The sequence below is a fragment of the Mus musculus genome, chromosome 1 (assembly GCF_000001635.26).
Source record: "Mus musculus strain C57BL/6J chromosome 1, GRCm38.p6 C57BL/6J".
NCBI lineage: Eukaryota > Metazoa > Chordata > Mammalia > Rodentia > Muridae > Mus > Mus musculus.
Genome location: NC_000067.6, coordinates 12,920,715 through 12,938,879, shown reverse-complemented (window position 1 = coordinate 12,938,879; position 18,165 = coordinate 12,920,715). Strand labels below are relative to the sequence as shown.

Genomic DNA, 18,165 nt, shown 5'->3' with positions numbered 1-18,165 from the left:
AGGAGGAGTGGCTCGGCGGTAGAGAGCCAATGCCAGTCCAAGGAGGTGGCTCAGTGTAGAGGACCAAGGTCTTGAGTTTGATGCTCAGCAGGCCCCCAAAATATGAACCCTGTGACTCCACACCAATGCCCCCCACAGGTGTTTGGTGCTTGCTGGCCAGATAAGGATTGCATTTGAGAGGAAGGGCTACAAATGTCACTTCAGAAATTTGAGAGAATGAGTTCTTCGAGGGATGGTGTGGGACAGCACGTGCAGGGTGGGGTAGTGACACAGAGTGAAGTCGAGAAGAGGGACAAATAAGAACAAAACAAAATGACAGGTTTAAAAGATATAAAGAGACAGATATAAAGAGGTGCAATGGAACCCATTGCGCTGTAAGCTAGTTTTTAAAGAGAAACTCAAGCCAATGGTTTTATCTGTTGAATTTGATAACAGTAATACAAAGTTAGGCTTATATTTTGCAAGTCTTTAAAAGTAGGGATCCCACAGTGGGAGAAGAGAAACACTCTCAAGGAATGTCTTCTCTTACCTCAACGAATGTGAGGTGACACAAGCCTGACACTCACGTGCACACATCATATACACTTATATAAACGAATAGTGAAAAATAAAAATGAAACTTAAAAACAGACAGACAAAAATCCTAACAATTCATTTTGAGTGTGTTTTGCAAAAACTATTAGTAGGTGACAGATTAAATAATATAAATGGCCCACCCTGCAGGAAGTTTAAAGGTCACTGCTTTAGGACACAAAGATACCCATAACTAGATGTAGCATTTGCTGCAATTTCTGGCGTTGGATTTCTAACAGCATGGTTGAGATCATTGTAGGGCAATCCTGACGGAAGTATGAAAATTCACTAGAGAGGAATGCTACTCTCTGGTGACTCTATCAGTTGTTCCTATGTGGTTGTCCTGGCAGAAGGACATTTGTAGAAGGGACTATCATGTGTTTTCATTTTTATTTATCTTAAAAATGATGAGTTTAGCACACCTTTAATCCTAGGGTAGGGCAGGGGTGGACCAGGGCAGGGAGGTTTCTGTGACTTTGAGGCCAGCTTCATGTGTATAGGGATTCTAAGCCAGCCAGATCTAGACAGCGAGACTGTTTCAAAAAGGAAAGTGATGGTGGTAGAGGTAGTAGCAATAAATAATGATAAGTTCATTAACGTTAGATTAAACAGTGTAAAACCTTAAAACTTAAATGGCCTCTAAGTAGGCAGGCTTTGGTCTATTGAATGACAGTTAACCTTCTTTGTTTAAGGAGCCTATGTGTTCATTGTTTTCAGTTTTGCTTCCTGAATTCTTTGAATTAACTTTTATATAAATTGTAGAGCATGGTGTTTATCAAATGCTTATGATGAAATGACTCCAGCATTTTGACTATGTACGGTGAGACAGATAGGTGGGATAAAGTCACTAATATGCCATAGAGTTGTCCCTACAACTTAAGAAGGATAATAGACTAGAGCATTTCTAAAGACTACTTAATAAAAGCAATTATCAGTACTTAGAAAAAAGCTGTTTCTTTCCATTTGAGTTGTAGATGTGATTCCCTTCCTCCCAATGACGTTGTGACAATGTGTTCTTTTTTTTTTTTTAATTTCAATCAATGAATTTATTTCAGCTATTCAACCTTTAACACCTAGCTCTGATTGATTTCTTTATCAATGGTTCCATAACCCCATTAAAATAAATAAAAAGTAAACAAAATTTTTCTTGCCATGCATTCCATTTTCTGTAAAACTTCTCAGAATAATTTTTTGATTGATAAGCATTAGGAAATTGTATATTAATACAAAAATTAGAATTATAAGGTTGAAAGTTTAGATATTAGTACTGACAGATTTTAATGCGAATGCCACATTATTTATTATGTATCTTAGAAGTAAATTGATGCAGAGAATATTGCAACCTGGCTTGGTTATAAGATAAAATCTTAAAGGTTGGATCATTAAATTTGTTAGTATATAGATGTCTAGTCTAACCACAGCAGACACATGTAGGTTATAAATTTTAATAAACTTCTTTTGCCTACAATATTGTTTACCTGATTAGTATTCTTCTCTAAGGCTGCTATAATTTTCTATTCTTTAGGCATAGGCATCAATAAAATTTGAATAGAGAAACTGAGAAGTTAAAGCTAGCAAGTATCACATCACTTAATTAAATCACCAGAATTGCTTTGCAAGTTTTTAGGGGAGGACAAGGTGTTCTTTTGTAACTGTTGAAATGACTTCTGATACTATTGTGGCACAAAGGGATTCTCTGTGGCTTGAACTCTCCTGTGTAGGCCAGCCCACCATTTTCACAGCTTCATTCTGGACCATTACGATGATCACATAAACTGATTTATTTCACTTTTAATTATGTGTGTGTGCACATGTACCCGTATAGATATAGGTACCTTTGGAGTCCAGAAGAGGGCTCTGGGTCTTCTGGAGTTCAAGTTATACACGGTTGTGAAATGCTTGATGCTGGCACTGGGAACTCATCTTGGGACGTCTACAAGATCAGTACCACTTAAGCACTGAGCTATCTCTCCAGCCTCCACAATTGGTTTTACAGCTTAATTGAGATGAAGTTGGTATTAAGTAATTTAAAACATACAAATATATTTAGAATCTTAATTTGAGGGAATACAAAGTAGACTCAAGGGAAAAGATAAAGAAAGGCATGGCTAGAAGTATTTATATTTTATAAATCAGGACTTCAGTGTGAAATATATCAAATGAACAGTAGAAGGGGGTGTTGATATCAAGTACTAAAGTCCATACAACTGCTGATGTTCTTTCTAAAGATGTATTCATTGTATTTTATGTGTATGAGCGTTTACCTGCATGCTTATCTGCACACCACTTGCATGCCTGCCACCCGTAGAAGCCAGTAGAGGGCGCCAGATCCCCTGGGCTAGAAATAACAAGTTGTTACCTGCCTGCTATGTGGGTGCTGGGAAGCAAGCCCAGGTGCTCCACAAGAGCCGAAAGCGCCCTTCCTTTTCTGACCCATTTCCCTAGTCCCTGAGGCTTTTTTTCTAGCGACTTCAGCTGTCTTTTCTTTTCATGGATCTCTGCCCTGTCCTCTTCCCAATGCTTTTTGAAACTTCCAGAGTTGTGTGTGTGTGTGTGTGTGTGTGTGTTTCTAGCATCATATCAAAATGAGAAGAATCTATTCTGAATTTAAGACTTATTTATGGAATTTTACATGCTAATTCATTAGTTTTCTTACTCTGCAAGGCGTTGTGGGTTTCCAACTTTTCTGCACAGGTATGGGTCATCTGGTGTGTGTGTGTGTGTGTGTGTGTGTGTGTGTGTGTGTGTGTGAGTGTGTGAATGAGAGGAGTCTGAACATGTTGTATAGTTGGTTTGTGAAATTAGTTCCCAGTCTGATTTTCTTGCTCATATTTCTAGTAAATTCTCATGTTTACTCTTTTTCTGGATTATAATGTGTAACCCTCCTAGATGTTAATTCTTGCAAAATGGATTCTCTAGCTGGTTGTAGATCGGAAGTTCCAGACAAAATCGCATGCAGCCTCAGCTGTCCTTAAACTCATTATATAGATGAAACTGGCCTTGGAACGCTGATCGTCTTGCCTCAGTCTTTGAATGTTCAGATTATGGGCACATTCCACCACACCCAGCCTGATTTACTTGTTAAACAGAAACACTGTTTTAATGGGATATACTGAAAAATCTCTTGCTAAAAATGTCTTAAACTATATAGATGGTATTATAAGGACGTTTAACTTAAGCATTTAAATCAATTCATTTATCTTGTATGCACCATTGTTCCTTACAGTATTTACTGCAAAGCAGCTGGTGAAAGTGACAATTCTAATATCTAATCCAGCTTGGAGAAGGACAAATAAAACCTCTGGGTATGAATTCAGGCTTGGGATGATCATGGAACCGAGGCTGAAGGTCTTATATTATAGAATTGTTTAGATTTCATTCTGAGTTAAAAGGGAGTTTGAGTCCCGAGTACTTTTTCTCTCTCGTTGTCTGGAGCAGGGTTTCCTTTCATTATTATTTTTCTGTGCGTATCCATCAATACCAGCTCTTTAAAAAAGAAAACTGATAGCTCAGCTATTGATTTGTACTTCCTTAAAAAAGAAAACAATTTAGGCTTTACAGAATGGTGCCTTTTACGTTTGTTTTATTTGTAGACAGGGTCTTGCTGTGTCACCAAAGCTTGCTTTGCATCTATGGGCTTAAGTGACCCCTTGCTAAGCCTCCCATGTACCTGGGACTAGCAAGGCATGCTACCACACCTGGTTAGAGGCCTGTCTCTTTAGAAGCCCTCTTGCTGAGGCTGCTAGAAGAAAATTCATTGCACTTCCCACTTTTTTGCTTCCCCATGTTGATACAGATGTTGGTAAAATCTGACTTAGGTTTCTAGATTCTTATAAATTATGTAGAATGGGGTTGTTGTAAAACACCACAAAGAAGAAAGTCAAAACTTAAGTGTGTCTGCATTGCCTTTCAACAAGAGATTAACATTGATTCCATCAAAGTCTTAACAAAAATAAACACGTAAAATATTTAAGTGGATCAATGTTCCTGTGGTTTGAGGCCTAGAATTTTAAAACCTTTCCCATTTACCTTAGCATCTTTCTCCACAAAACAAAAAAAGCAAAACAAAACTAAAAATGGTGGCAGTTGACTTTCCTTCATGCCTACTTTTACTCTTAATTGTTTCCTTTTATTAATTTAACATAAAATAGAAATTCTTCTAGCTAGGATTTTGTCTGTGTTGTTGTGCAATGTTATAATCATAACTAAATAGTGAAGTGATTTTATAATTGTTGTTGTTGTAGTTGTCATTAAAGGATAAAGTCAGGGTCTGGGGAGACAGCTCAGCCCATAATGGGCCTGCTGGGGGAGCATGAGGATCTAGCTTTGGACCCCCAGAACCTATAAAACTCTAGTGTCGAAGTTCACTGTGCTGAGTTTGGGATAAAGATGGGGCAGATCCCGTAGAAGGTTCCAGACTGGGTTATAGCTGTTATGAAATGAGTGAGCTGTGTTTTCCAGAATTCCCTGAGGGAGAACTGTTGTGAATCACAAGAAGTCTAGGATTCGTCCCAGCCGTGGAATGTCTGCTTGATATGCACAAGGCTCTGGATTTGATCCCCAGTACCACGAAAGAACCATAAAAAGAGGATGGAACTGGCTGAGGGTGGGAGACTGAGCACTTAATGGATACACTGCAGGTCACCTGATCCCTGTAGAGGTCGGGTGGCCAGGAGTCCCAGGTAGAGAGAATCAAGTGCAAAGTGTAGATGAGTTCAGAAATACTGAATGGGTTTCTGGTGCTTGACACATTGTCGATCATATGCGGTGGACTCCTGGATGGTAAGGCTAGGGAGGTGTGTGTGTGTGTGTGTGTGTGTGTGTGTGTGTGTGTGTATACAAGTGTGCGCATTGGGTCATATTGTGGAACACCTGGCTGCAGGCACCCCAGTGTTTCTTCGAATTCCTTCCTACCAGGGAGCTGTCAAAAACATTCTGAGAGGGAGATCAGGTAGGGGATGTGTGTGTGTGTGTGTGGGGGGGGGGTGGTGGTGGTAACCGAGAAAGTGGTGGACAAAGCCCAGGTGAAGTTTGCCCATAACAGAAGGAAAAGCCAGCCTGCTCCATGAGCCGTTGTCTCCCCTGCCAGTGTAGATGCTTTTCACTCAGCTGCCAGAGAAGTCTAATAAGTGTAACTCTCTTCTCTCTCATAGGACTTTTGGATCTAAGGCATGGTTGTACTTCCATCCCATCTCCTCCTTTCAGTCTCACCTACAAACCACGCATAACCACACTGGGCTCATTGCTGGTGCAGACATATGCTGACCCCAGGGCCTTTGCAGCTGTTGTTCATATGCTAAGGATGTTCCTGCCCGCAGCTCCTCAGTTTTCAGCATGTTGCTCACCGAAGCCTTCCTCAACCTACTTAAAAACATCTCCAGTTCCCCTTCTAATGCTTCTGAGCTCCTATGATCCCCTATCTTCCCCTCAGGTCTCCTCACACACCCACAAGGCACAGTTGTCCCTTGGTATCTCCAAGAAGACTCAAAGTGCTTATATAAAGAGACATAGTTTTTGCACATACATTTTTGACACCCTTTTTAGACTTTGGGCCATCTCTAAGAGTTTGGTTATGCTCTTTACAACATAAAGCCCATGCGAATAGACTATATGGTGTTGTTTATGATCCATGACAGGAAAAGTTCCCACACGCTCAGGGCAGATAAAATCTTTTCTGTTATTTTGCTCTGTGGTTGCTTGAGATCACAGATGCAGAGGCCAGGGTGATTCAGGGCTGACTGGAACGTCCTTAATCTTTGTTGTCTCCCTGGTGCAGCCCCCACCCTACTCATCACGTACATCGCTGAGTTAACCCCACCAAGTGGAGCTCAGTAAATATTTAATGGATGATTGCTCAACTTAGCACTTATTTTAAGGTCTGAAAACAACCAGACTCACCAAAATGGATCTCATTCAGGATGGGTCTCATCTTGGTTAAGCCCCTCTGGAAACAGCATCACGATAAGCTTGGGGTGTGACTCTGTCTTCTTGGTTAAGTCTAACTTCAGTCATGCTGGTGGTGATGGCTGAGCATCAGATTTAGAGGGGGAGATGTGCTAAGATGAAGTTCAGATAACAGGCATGGGAATTAGCAGAGAAAAGGACAGAATTGGCTTGGAATTTCCAAAAACTACCCATCCTTAGTGTATGTGGCCTTTGCTGAGTGTTGCTAAGAAAGTAAAGCACTAGAATGTCAAGACACGGTTTTGACTCAACAGTGTGGGTTCTACAGACTGCATCTGTGAGCCGCACTGCCTTGGCCCTCCTGTGTGCTAGCTTGGTTGGGCTGCACTTTAGTTTGATGCTTTGTAACTTTTATTGAAGGCTATTGTTGGGTTCCTAGGCTTGCCCAAGGATGGTTTCCCAGTGCCCCTTTCATAAGCCTTCTTTGACACAATGGTTCTCAAATTTATCCTCTTTCAGCATCATTAGAAAGCTCCAGGATTCCCAGTTCAGCTGATCTGGACATCAGAGTTTTAAATAACCATCCAGGTCTCACAAATGTTATGGGTTGAGGAACCACACAAAATATCCATTGCTTTTTATGATATACAATAATGAGAAAAGCTTTGTTTTTACAAAGAAATTAGAGTGTTTCTGATGATGGTGGTGGTGACAGTGATGGTGGTGGTTGTGGTGGTGACGGTGTGATGATGATGATGATGAAGGAGGAGGAGGAGGAGAGCTCTTTACTTTGCTGACCATGAGTCTCATTCTACACCCATGTTTTCCCCTTCCTTGCTCTTCATGTTCTGCTCTTCTTAAGCCTTCTTCATTTCTAATTTTTTTTTGTTTCATTTCTGATTTGCACTCATTTCCTTGAGCCTTTCTTTATTTCCTTGTAGTTGACCATCTCTTTTTTATTTGGACATTTAGATGATGAGCTAAAATACAAGTATAACAATAGGCCAAGAGTCCGTAGGAATGAGAGAGAGAGCTCTACATTTTACACCCAGTGCAAACTGCCTGCAGCATTACTCACATTGAGGAGTCTCCATTCAGAAAGATGGATAACAGTGCTCATGAGTGCTGAATCTAAGCAAGCAAGGGTGCACTGTGACCTGCTGATTCTTACTGATGCCTTTCAAGGCATGCCATATCCTGTTGTAGCCGCCAGCGGCCACGGGTTACTGGGTTCCTGAAAGGAAAGATGGGGTTTGGATGGGAAAAGTAGTGAGAGAAATAGTGAGCCAAGACAAAGTTCTCTGATAAAGGCCAATGTTTACTATGAGTCTGAACTTATAAATGGGGGTGGGGTGAGATGGGGGACCCATCCCCTACCATGCCAGGATCTTGCTGCTTTGTCAGGATCCCAGCTTTGTCAGGAAAACAGGTTCAACCTCTCAGCAGGTAGTGCTGTCTTGGAGGAAACCAAAAACGTGGCAGGACAATAGACTTTACCTAGGTCGGAAGACTCCACCCTAGGTGAGCTAGCAACTGTGGCAAACCAGGTCTGAGCCAGCCTGCTCAAGGCTGCGGGGAGGGCACAGCCTGCTGACCCTTATCGATGCCTTCCAGGCACACCATTTCCATTTCTGTCAAGAGTCTAACTCAGTGGCTCAGAGATTCTGTGGCTAGGCTGGAAGGTCACTGCCATGAAGCAGGGGTTGCTGCACACAGGGCCTGGGGGGAGGCGGGGGTTCAGTTAGAATATTTTTGTGGGGTCTCATCTTTGGGGATCCCCTGGGGTCATTGGTTTCAAGGATGATGAACAGGAAGTAGGGATGATATTTGTCTCATACTGCAAGATAAATGGTGCTGATTGGCATCTCCACCACGGTTTGGACTCAACCTGTGGACCTGTTGTTACTTCTTTTTTAGCTCATCATCTAATGTCCAAATGAAATCAGGGGAAATGACCAGACGTACAGTACTTGCCAAAGATGGAGCTAGGAGTTTTCATGAAGAGATGCTCAATAAAGCTGCTCTCCATGATTTTAGTGTATACAGATACTGAAGGAAGCACCTTGCAGAGCCCTAGGGCGGGGAAAGTAGTGGGATTGACCAAGAGGGAGAAATAGGAGTGAGTCTGGAAACTGGATCAGACCTGTCATTGGAATTTCTTTGGGAAAGTGAAGATTTAAAAAGATATTGAAAGAATAGAATCGATGGGTTACATTTACTTTTAGAAAAAGGTGACAGAGGAACATTGATCTGGGAGCTGAATGTTGACAGGAGGAAGCACATACACAGGCAGGTCATAGGGGAGGAATTTTCTTGCAACTAAAAGAGAGAAAAATAAGAGTGTAAATGGAGGGTTAAAATACACTGAAAGTAGCGTGAAGTGATTAGCATTCTTACACATGAATTGGAACCTTGAGGAAAATGTCAATTTATGTGTGGTCTCGTAATATGAGCTAGCATATCAAAATCCTTTACGCTGCAGCTTAAAAAGGAATCCCTCGGTTACTTCAACTGAAGCTTGTGAAGACCCCTCCCCATTTATGTGCTGTACCAACAAATCTGTGGATACTATATTCTCTTAATAGCATTTTAATTATTCTTTAATGAACGATTAATTCGTAATCTTATCTAAATTTGCTAGAAATTTTTTACCTTTATTTTTTTTCCTGACTTTTAAAAATTAATTTTTTAGGTTAGCATAGAAAGTGGTGGCTTTCTTTAGCTTCAAAGAGCTGTCATTCAGATGAGTATGGACCATCCCTTCTTAGCTCTCAGTGTGTTCTATGTGTCTGTACCAAGGACACCTTCATCTTGGGACTCATGCTCTGTGAACCTAGCCATTCCTGTAAGGAAATGGAGTAAGGAAATACCCATGCCATTCATTGCAGTTTCTCATATACAGATACTCTTTTCAGTATACATGGCTGTTGTGATGCAGTAAGGAATGCTAGTGAATAAATACATTCTAAGGATATTTTAGTGCCTCTGTAGGCCCATGATTCAAAACTACTGCAGCCTCAGCAGAAGCAGGTACACAGAGGGATTTTAGCGTGACATGTGTTCATGGTTCTCTCAACAGGAGAAATATTTCTCACTGAAAGTAAGCTCTCAGTAAGTATTTCTCTTCCCCTTGAAAAGATGGCTGTAGCTTTGTCTTTGCTGAAAATGACTGATTTGATGCTTGCTGCTTCCTAACTTGTTAGTCTGACAGATGCTTCAGACCACAGTTTTGCTTAAAACATTGCATTCATGTGTTGGTGCTTGGTTGGGTTACAACAAGCATGACAACATCTTCTATCTACAAGGCTTCAGAGAAGAACCAGCTGTAGTCCTGCCTGCAACAGAACTGGTCAGAACAGTTGTAGCCCTATTCACACTGGGACTGGTCAGAACCAGCTATAGTCTTACTCTCACTGGACTGGTCAGAACCAGCTATAGCTCTACTCCCGTTGGGACTGGTCAGAACCAGCTATGGTCCAATCTGCACTGAAACTGATCGGTCTTTCATAAATATAGGTCCCTTGTCAATTTCCACAAGAATGGCCTTACTCCATACCTCAGATTTTCTAAAACTTAGAGAAGAAGCCAACAGATCCAATGAAGCATATGTCTTCCCTTTGTGAGTGGAGTGCCATTGTTCTCTTTGTCTAGAGGTGTATGGTGTCAGGGCCACCTAAACTGCCATTGGCATCTGTCTGCATGAAGCAAAGGACCTGCCAACACTGTTAACATGTTTTTTATACATATTTTCTTTTCTAAAAGAACAAAACCAAACCAGGGTCTCATTATATATCCCTGGCTGACTTGGAACTCAATATGTAGACTAGGCTGATCCTGGATTCACAGAGATCCGTTTTGTCCCGAGTGCTGGGATTCAAGGTGTATACCCGAGGCCTGGCCACAGGTATTTTCCGAGTGTTGTTCAGTTCATGTAACATTCTCTTGAGTTTGGGCACTTTACATTACACACTTCTTCCAACATGACTTCTATGTAATGTAGGGCGGGGGGCGTTTCTTGGTTTCAGTGTGGTGTCTCCTTAACACTGCATCTGGCTTGGTGGTAATCACATTTATTTATCTGCTAGGTTGTCTCGTCAACCCTGAATTTGATATTTTTTTTCTTACTATCTGTCCTGGCTAGTTTTGTGTCAACTTGTCTCAAGCTGGAGTTATCACAGAGAAAGGAACTTCAGTTGAGGAAATGCCTCCACGAGATCCAGCTGTAAGGCATTTTCTCAATTAGTGATCAAGGGAGAAAGGCCCCTTGTGGGTGGGACCATCTCTGGGCTGGTAGTCTTGGGTTCTATAAGAGAGCAGACTGAGCAAGCCAGGGGAGGCAAGCCAGTAAAGAGCATCCCTCCATGGCCTCTGTATCAGCTCCTGCTTTCTGACCTGCTTGAGTTCCAGTCCTGACTTCCTTTGGTGATGAACAGCAGTATGGAAGTGTAAGCTGAATAAACCCTTTCCTCCCCAACTTGCTTCTTGGTCATGATGTTTTGTCCAGGAATAGAAACCCTGACTAAGTCAAATTGGTACCAGTATAGTGGGGTATTCCTGTGACAACCTGACCATGTTTTGGGGAGGACTGTGGAAGGACTTTGGAACTTTGGGCTAGAAGATCCATTCGGTGCTAAGAGCTCTGTCAGATGTTATGTAGGAGCTTGGAAGATAATGTTGAGAATACTGCAGAAGATGGAGGCCTGGCTTGTGTAATTTCAGAGGGAAGATTAAAAACTCTTTTCAGGGCCATTGCTATTTTGATTGTGCAGATTCTGTGGTTCTGGTTAGCTGGGGCTGAAGAATCAGCTGTGATTAACAAGATACCAGAACTACTAAAGCAAAAACTTTGCATTACTGGGACTATTGATGCTGGTTAGCTGGAGCTAAGAAATTAGCTGTGATTAAGGAGAGACCAGCATCATTGAGGTGACATCTTCTGGGAATTGTTTTCTGAAAGCACAAAGAGGCTGTGTTCCAGAGCTAGCCAAAGTTGTTCCTCATACTGCAGCAGGACTTGGTAATGTGTAAGGTGGTACTGGTTTTGAAGGCATGAAGGGGTCATGCAGAGCAGCTGAGGCTCGGCACTGTGAGAGGTCATGGGGCCATTGGTGAGGTGCAGCCTCAGTTGCAATTGTTGGCCCAGGACTGAAGGGGTCATGCAGTGTTTTGGAGATGCTAGGACCATAAATGACCACCAAGAATAGCAGCATCAGTGGAGTACAGGCATCTGGAGCCTAGAGGAAAAGTTGTGTGCTACAAAGGATAGTGCTGGAGAAGTGACCCAAGCCCTTGGAGGAGCCCAGAAGATTGTGAGTTGGATCCCAGACATTGGACAGTTGGAGTTTAATTTTTGCTTTTGATTGTGACTGTGCCCTGATTTTTTTCCCTCTTTTTTTTTTTTTTTTAAAGACAGGTTTTCTCTGTGTAACCCTGGCTATCCTGGAACTCACTCTGTATACCAGGCTGGCCTCGAACTCAGAAATCCACCTGCCTCTGCCTCCCAAGTGCTGGGATTAAAGGCATGCACCACTGCCTGGCGATCATTTTCCCTCTTGAAGGAAGAAAATATTTTAGTGGATCCCACAGTTAAGAAACTTTTAATTGTAAAATGACTTTGGATTTTAAAAAATATTGGATATTTTAAAAGGATTGAAATTTTAATATTTAAAGACTGTGGGACTTTTAAAGTTATTTAGATCTTGGGGATGAATAAGAAACTAAGGGTTGAGGCTTACTAGTGATGTGTTTGTGTGTCAAGTTGATAAGGGGTCAATTGTCCTGGCTAGTTTTGTGTCAACTTGACTCAAGCTGGAGTTACCACAGAGAAAGGAGCTTCAGTTGGGGAAATGCATGAGATCCAGCTGTAAGGCATTTTCTCAATTAGTGATCAAGGGGGAAAGGCCCCTTGTGGGTGGGACTATCTCTGGGCGGTAGTCTTGGGTTCTATAAGAGAGCAGGTTGAGCAGGCCAGGAGCGGCAAGCCAGTAAAGAACATCCCTCCATGGCCTCTGTATCAGCTCCTGCTTTCTGACCTGCTTGAGTTCCAGTCCTGACTTCCTTGGTGATGAACAGCAGTATGGAAGTGTAAGCTGAATAAACCCTTTCCTCCCCAACTTGCTTCTTGGTCATGATGTTTTGTCCAGGAATAGAAACCCTGACTAAAACACTATCAAATGATTAGACCCCTGATTATTGTCATCATCACTCCACACCTCTGTCTCTTGGTCTTCACAGCATCTTTGATTGTATAATGACACTCTACATATGGCACCAAGGAATGAATCTAGAATATATTCTGTAGCATTAAACAATAGATACTTGGTTGTAAATCTATATAGATTTAGCAACTTCTTGTCCAACTCACTTTTTGTTTTGTTTTGTTGTTTGAGACAGGGTTTCTCGGTATAGCCCTGGCTTTCCTGGAACTCACTCTGTAGACCAGGCTGTCCTCGAACTCAGAAATCAGTCTGTCTCTGCCTCCCAAGTGCTGGAATTAAAGGCGTGCGCCACCACGCCCGGCCCAATTCACTTATTAAAGCTATGCTTTTGAAGTAGTTTTAGATAAACATAAAGGCTTTGGGAAGGTGCACAGGGTCCTGGTGACTTGGTGACTGGTAGTGAGTCTCCGATGATAATTCCCATTCCTGGAAGCCGCAGACAGGCTTACTGACTCATCATACTCACAGGTGCTTCCCTAAGTGCAAGGACATTGTCCTTCATGACCACTGGACAGCCATCGAAACTCAGAAATATGCAGTCAACTATTTCAACTATCTATATCACAGGCCTGTCTTCCCAGTGAAGCCCTTAATGTTAAAGGTCCAACACAGGACCACTTATATTTAATTTGGGGGTCTCCCTCCACCTTGGTCAGATTCTCCTCTTCCTGTTCTTCGTGATCTTAATCTTTTCTCAAAAGTATAGGCTGTTATCTTTGTAGAATATTGCTTAGTTGGGGTTTGATGTTGTCTTCTGATTTATGCACTTTTAAAGGCTTAGCACAAAAATAATATTATGCTAAGTATATTCTAACTGGGCACATAGCATTAATTTGCCCATTATTCCGGTTGATTAACACTTTGATCCCTGAATAAAGTTACATTTGCTAGATTTCTCCATGCAAAATTAGTAGAGTGCAGTAAATCAATACATAATTTATTAATGCTTTGTAAACATTTCATGTTTGAGGCTACATAAGATCAGTGAACTCCCATTCTTCATAGCCATCATGCTTTGTGACATCACAATATAACATCAGCAAACATGGAAATAGTTTCTAGAAGATATCATGGGTTTGGTTTTGTCACAATGTAATCAACAGCTCATCTGTATGTGACTTCATTTCATGTTTGAATATCTGTATGTAACAGCTACCGCTTTGAGATCATGCCAAAAGCCTGTAACTCAGGCCTAGAGTAAGCATCTTTGCTGCATGTATTTTCTCCTGAGCTCATTCATTGCAGTCACCTGCAATTAGGGATACCACAGGCAGCCCCTTGGCGGATTCTTATTTGACCCTTTCTGCTTTGGAGGTAAAGCCTGTATAGACGTGGTTGGCCCTCAACTAATGGTTCTTGTGTCTGAGCCTCCTAAGTACTGGGATTATAGGTATAATGCGTCGTGCCTGATATTAGGGATCTTTAAAATAAGCAAGATTACCAACAGAACACATAATGAGAAAACTCTGACAAACTATTGTGACAAAGACCCACCTTTACTGTGTCAGAGCTGAACATGTTTTCAACTTCTGCCAGGAAAGGGAGTGTGGATGACTTACCGCCTTGAGTGTGGTTGTATAAGTTCATCGAGTGTTAATTTTAGGCTTACAAGTAAATTTTAGCAAAAACTAAATCTGCCAGTACAATCCACAAGTAAGGATGATTGGATATATATTATTTCTGTTGGATTTTCACCAAATTCTTTTAGCATCTATTGAGCTCAGAAGATCCCAGTCCATTGAAGTGATTTTTCACCGTCAATATTTTCTGATTATATTTTGTGTATTCTTGTCTCCCAACTCTGAAGTCAGACATTTCTCTGTTCCTTTTAGTAGAAAATGACTTTTAGAAACCAAGAGCTGGGTGATGGGTTGGGCTCATTCCTACTGCAGTATCATTATGTCAGTCTTGTTTGCAACAATGCTGCAAATAACATGGACACACTCAAACACATGCACTCACCTTATGTGTGTGTGTGCACCTGTTTACAACCTGTCAGCCAATCTATTATATCCTTTATTTATCTGTTATAAATCATCTATCAACCTGTTCTATCTATCTATCTATCTATCTATCTATCTATCTATCTAATCATCTATCATCTATCTATCCATCATATCTATTTACCCATCCATCTATTATCTAATGCATCTCTCATTTCTGTATGTATCTACTCATCTAATTGAGTCATATTTGTACCTTCAGTTCTAATCTAGTACCTATCTTTCCACATTTCTAACTTCTTTTCTTACAGTTAGTGATCTGATTTCCATCATTCTTCAATGTAATTATTAGCTCAGTTTCTTTATGTAAAAAATACTTAGTGGTACCAGCCTAAGACATAGCTCTAAATCCTTTTACTCCGTTAGGGCATTTGGGCAAAACACTCAACCCCAATCAGTGGGTATGGAGAGTGAAAAAAAGTTATTGGAAGTCTAAACTTCGTCAGTTCTTCTTAAGTAACAACCAACTTTATTTTTATTTATTTATCCGGTAAATTTTTAATGAGATAAGAAAATATTTATATATATATATATATATATATATGCATATTTTCTTACCATTGAAGCTAAAAGACCATTTTATCAAACCAAATGTCTCTAAAAGACATTTAGATGGAGACGTGGCTCAGAGGGTTTGCAAGCATATGCAGGTGGAAAGATGGTTCAGTGTGTTCCAAGCACATTCCGCTCTTGCAGAGGACCAGCATTCGGTTCCCAGGCTCTGTGCAAACGCGTGCCTCCAGCTCCCGATACTGCTGCTCTCCAAGGACACCTGTACTCATGTGCATTGCTTACACAAAGTAAGACATATGCAACATACACAATGAAAAATAAATGTATCGTAAAATGAAAAGCCAATTTGAGATAATGAATATGACTTAAAGCATTCTTGGGATACAAATGCTGTGCTTTAAACTTCCCTTCTCCTAGATGTTTTAGGTTCAATATTTGTCTTTTAACATGCCAGTTACATTTAACTAGACTCTTTGAGTGGTGATAATCTTAACTTACCAACTTACAATATGATGTTTAATTTAAGGTTTACAGGGAAAACTTATGAAAAGGTTTAGTTGTTTTTCTTTGGTGTGTTTATGTTAAAGGTCAAGTGTGCATGTTAGCTCCCTCTAAAATCTTAAACGTCATAAGGTTAGATAAGACCCAGAACATTACATTTAACTACATTTTGGAATGATGTTAGCTAATACTCTCTATTTCCTAAGTTTTAGATTCTGGTGAGTGGGAGGCTATGAATTATAGTATCAATAAAAGCTGACCAATCCTAATGGAATAACTTTATTACGTTGTAATGTAAGAGCTAAGGTACAACAATTACACAAATGGGTATCCATTCATTCTGAAAAAATGAAAAATACAGAAGTTTATAAGATAGAGAATGTTCTTTTATTCCCCTCCCAACCTCCATCAGGATTCCACAATTTAATCCCTTAGGGATTTGGTATTAATGCATGAAGAAGTCTTTATTTGATCTACGAATGCATTCTCTTGTTTAATTTTTACTTAAACATGACTATACACACATATTTATGTGTGTTTCTGTAGCTCACTTTACTTATCGTTACAATACTTTTTGCAACTCTTTTGTGCTAGCACATACAGCTGTTTCAATTTTAATGACCACTTCATATTCACTTGTATGGCTATTCCATACTTTGTTTGAACATTTCTCATTGATGGCTATTTAGCCATTATTATAAATGATGTTGTGTCTGTAGCATATTCTGTTAAGTCAATACCTAGGTTTAAGTATGAGGGCTTTCTCCTTGACAGGCTGCCCAGGAGGTGGTGAGCTTCACCTTCAGGCTGTCTTTCCCTTTAGGACCTCATGGCCTTTTGTACTTCAATCTAAAGTACCTGGGAGTGCTTGACCTGATGTCATCATGCCTCACCACTGCTTTAACTATGAATATTTCCTGTTTCATAAACGAGGCTGAAAGACCAGATGCCCAACCTGTTGCTCTGCTGTTGGGCATCTGCAATGTGGCAACAAAGACTTGCCAACTCTGAAATGCATCTTGGGTTTAAGAGATGGCTCGGCTGTTAAGAGTGCTTGCTACTTTTTCTGAGGACTCCAGTTCAGTTCCCTGCTGTCATTTTGGGTGACTTAACAACTACCAGTAACTCCAGCTCCAGGGGATCTACTATCTATACTTCTGGATTCCTAGAGCACCCATATACACCTATGCATACACGAACAGTCTCTCTCTCTCTCTCTCTCTCTCTCTCTCTCTCTCTCTCTCTCTCACACACACACACACACACACACACACACACACGCACGCATGTGCGCGCGTGCGTGTGTGTGTGTGTGTGTGTAAATAACAAACTGAGTTTTAAAAAGAGAAATGTCTCCTTTTAGGAAAGAGGTAGTTGGGTGAACTGGAAACTATAATGTTGGATTAGCTCACAACTGCTTTGTATATTAAGGAAACTTTTGGGTCTTAACAGAAAATGTGTTTTAATTAATGAGAAAAGCGAGTAATTAATTGAAACTTTTTAAAATATAGGTGTCGCATGCGGTATAATGTTTATGAAGCTGTTTGTATCTGGTTATGCTTTTAGATGCTATTTTCTTCATTATTTTGGTTTTTGAGTTAGAAGAACCAGGATGGTTTCAAGTGTCATCAGAAGCGGGGGTAATGATGGTGCATGCTTTTAATCCCAACATTTGGCAGGCAAAGGCAGGTGGATCTCTTGAGTTTGAGGCTATCCTGGTCTACAGAGTAGATTCCTGGATAGCCAAGACTACACAGAGAAACCATGTCTCAAGCCACCCCATCTCCACAAAAAACAAAACAAACCAAAACCAAAGCCAATCATCAGAGCTTCCTGTTGTTACTTTCTTGCTGAGAAGGTTGCCCGAGGACTATTTTAAGTTCATTAAAAGCAAAGAATCTCAGTTTTCTTTTGTTTTCCATCCCTTGTTTGTAACACTCATGTATTACTTCCTTCATTTTGTAGACCTACCAAGAGCAGCTGTCAGGATCTTAAGCAACATGACATTCCTTTTTGTGAGTCTGTCATACACAGCTGAGAGTGCCATTGTCACCGCTTTCATTACCTTCATCCCCAAGTTCATCGAGTCACAGTTTGGTATCCCAGCTTCCAATGCCAGCATCTACACTGGTAAGGCACTGCCGCTAGGGCTGCTTAAAAGCATGGCCATTGTGTCCGTAGGTCGGAATAGAGGGTCTAGGTCACACTCAAGTGCTCACACATGCGCTGCTGTCCCCTGCTGCCCCAGAGTTTGTGATGGGATGTGCTTTCTTTGATTTTGATTGTATTCATGTGATAAATATTCATTATCTGTGTTTTGAAATGGGTGACTATTGGTTTATGGGTTTTTTTGTGGATCTTGATTAAACAGAATAAAATAAGTGGTGAGGTTCAAATTTAGATTTGTATTAATCTTCTTTGGATTAGCATGGATCTTAATGTGTTAAGTGACT

The 18,165-nt window shown here is 40.8% G+C and overlaps 1 protein-coding gene across 9 annotated transcripts in view; it reads left to right on the top strand.

Annotated features, from left to right (window-relative positions):
* Slco5a1 (solute carrier organic anion transporter family, member 5A1) overlaps nucleotides 1-18,165 on the top strand; it is a 126,248-nt gene that overhangs the window by 53,917 nt on the left and 54,166 nt on the right. For 7 of the 9 annotated variants that reach the window (XM_011238380.3, XM_030253982.1, XM_006495518.4 and 4 more), the window contains one exon: nucleotides 17,678-17,842. The exons of the other annotated variants lie outside the window; for them this stretch is intronic. In XM_011238380.3, the coding sequence (XP_011236682.1) occupies nucleotides 17,678-17,842 (165 nt within the window). The remainder of the gene's footprint in view (nucleotides 1-17,677; nucleotides 17,843-18,165) is intronic. 9 annotated transcript variants of the gene reach the window in all.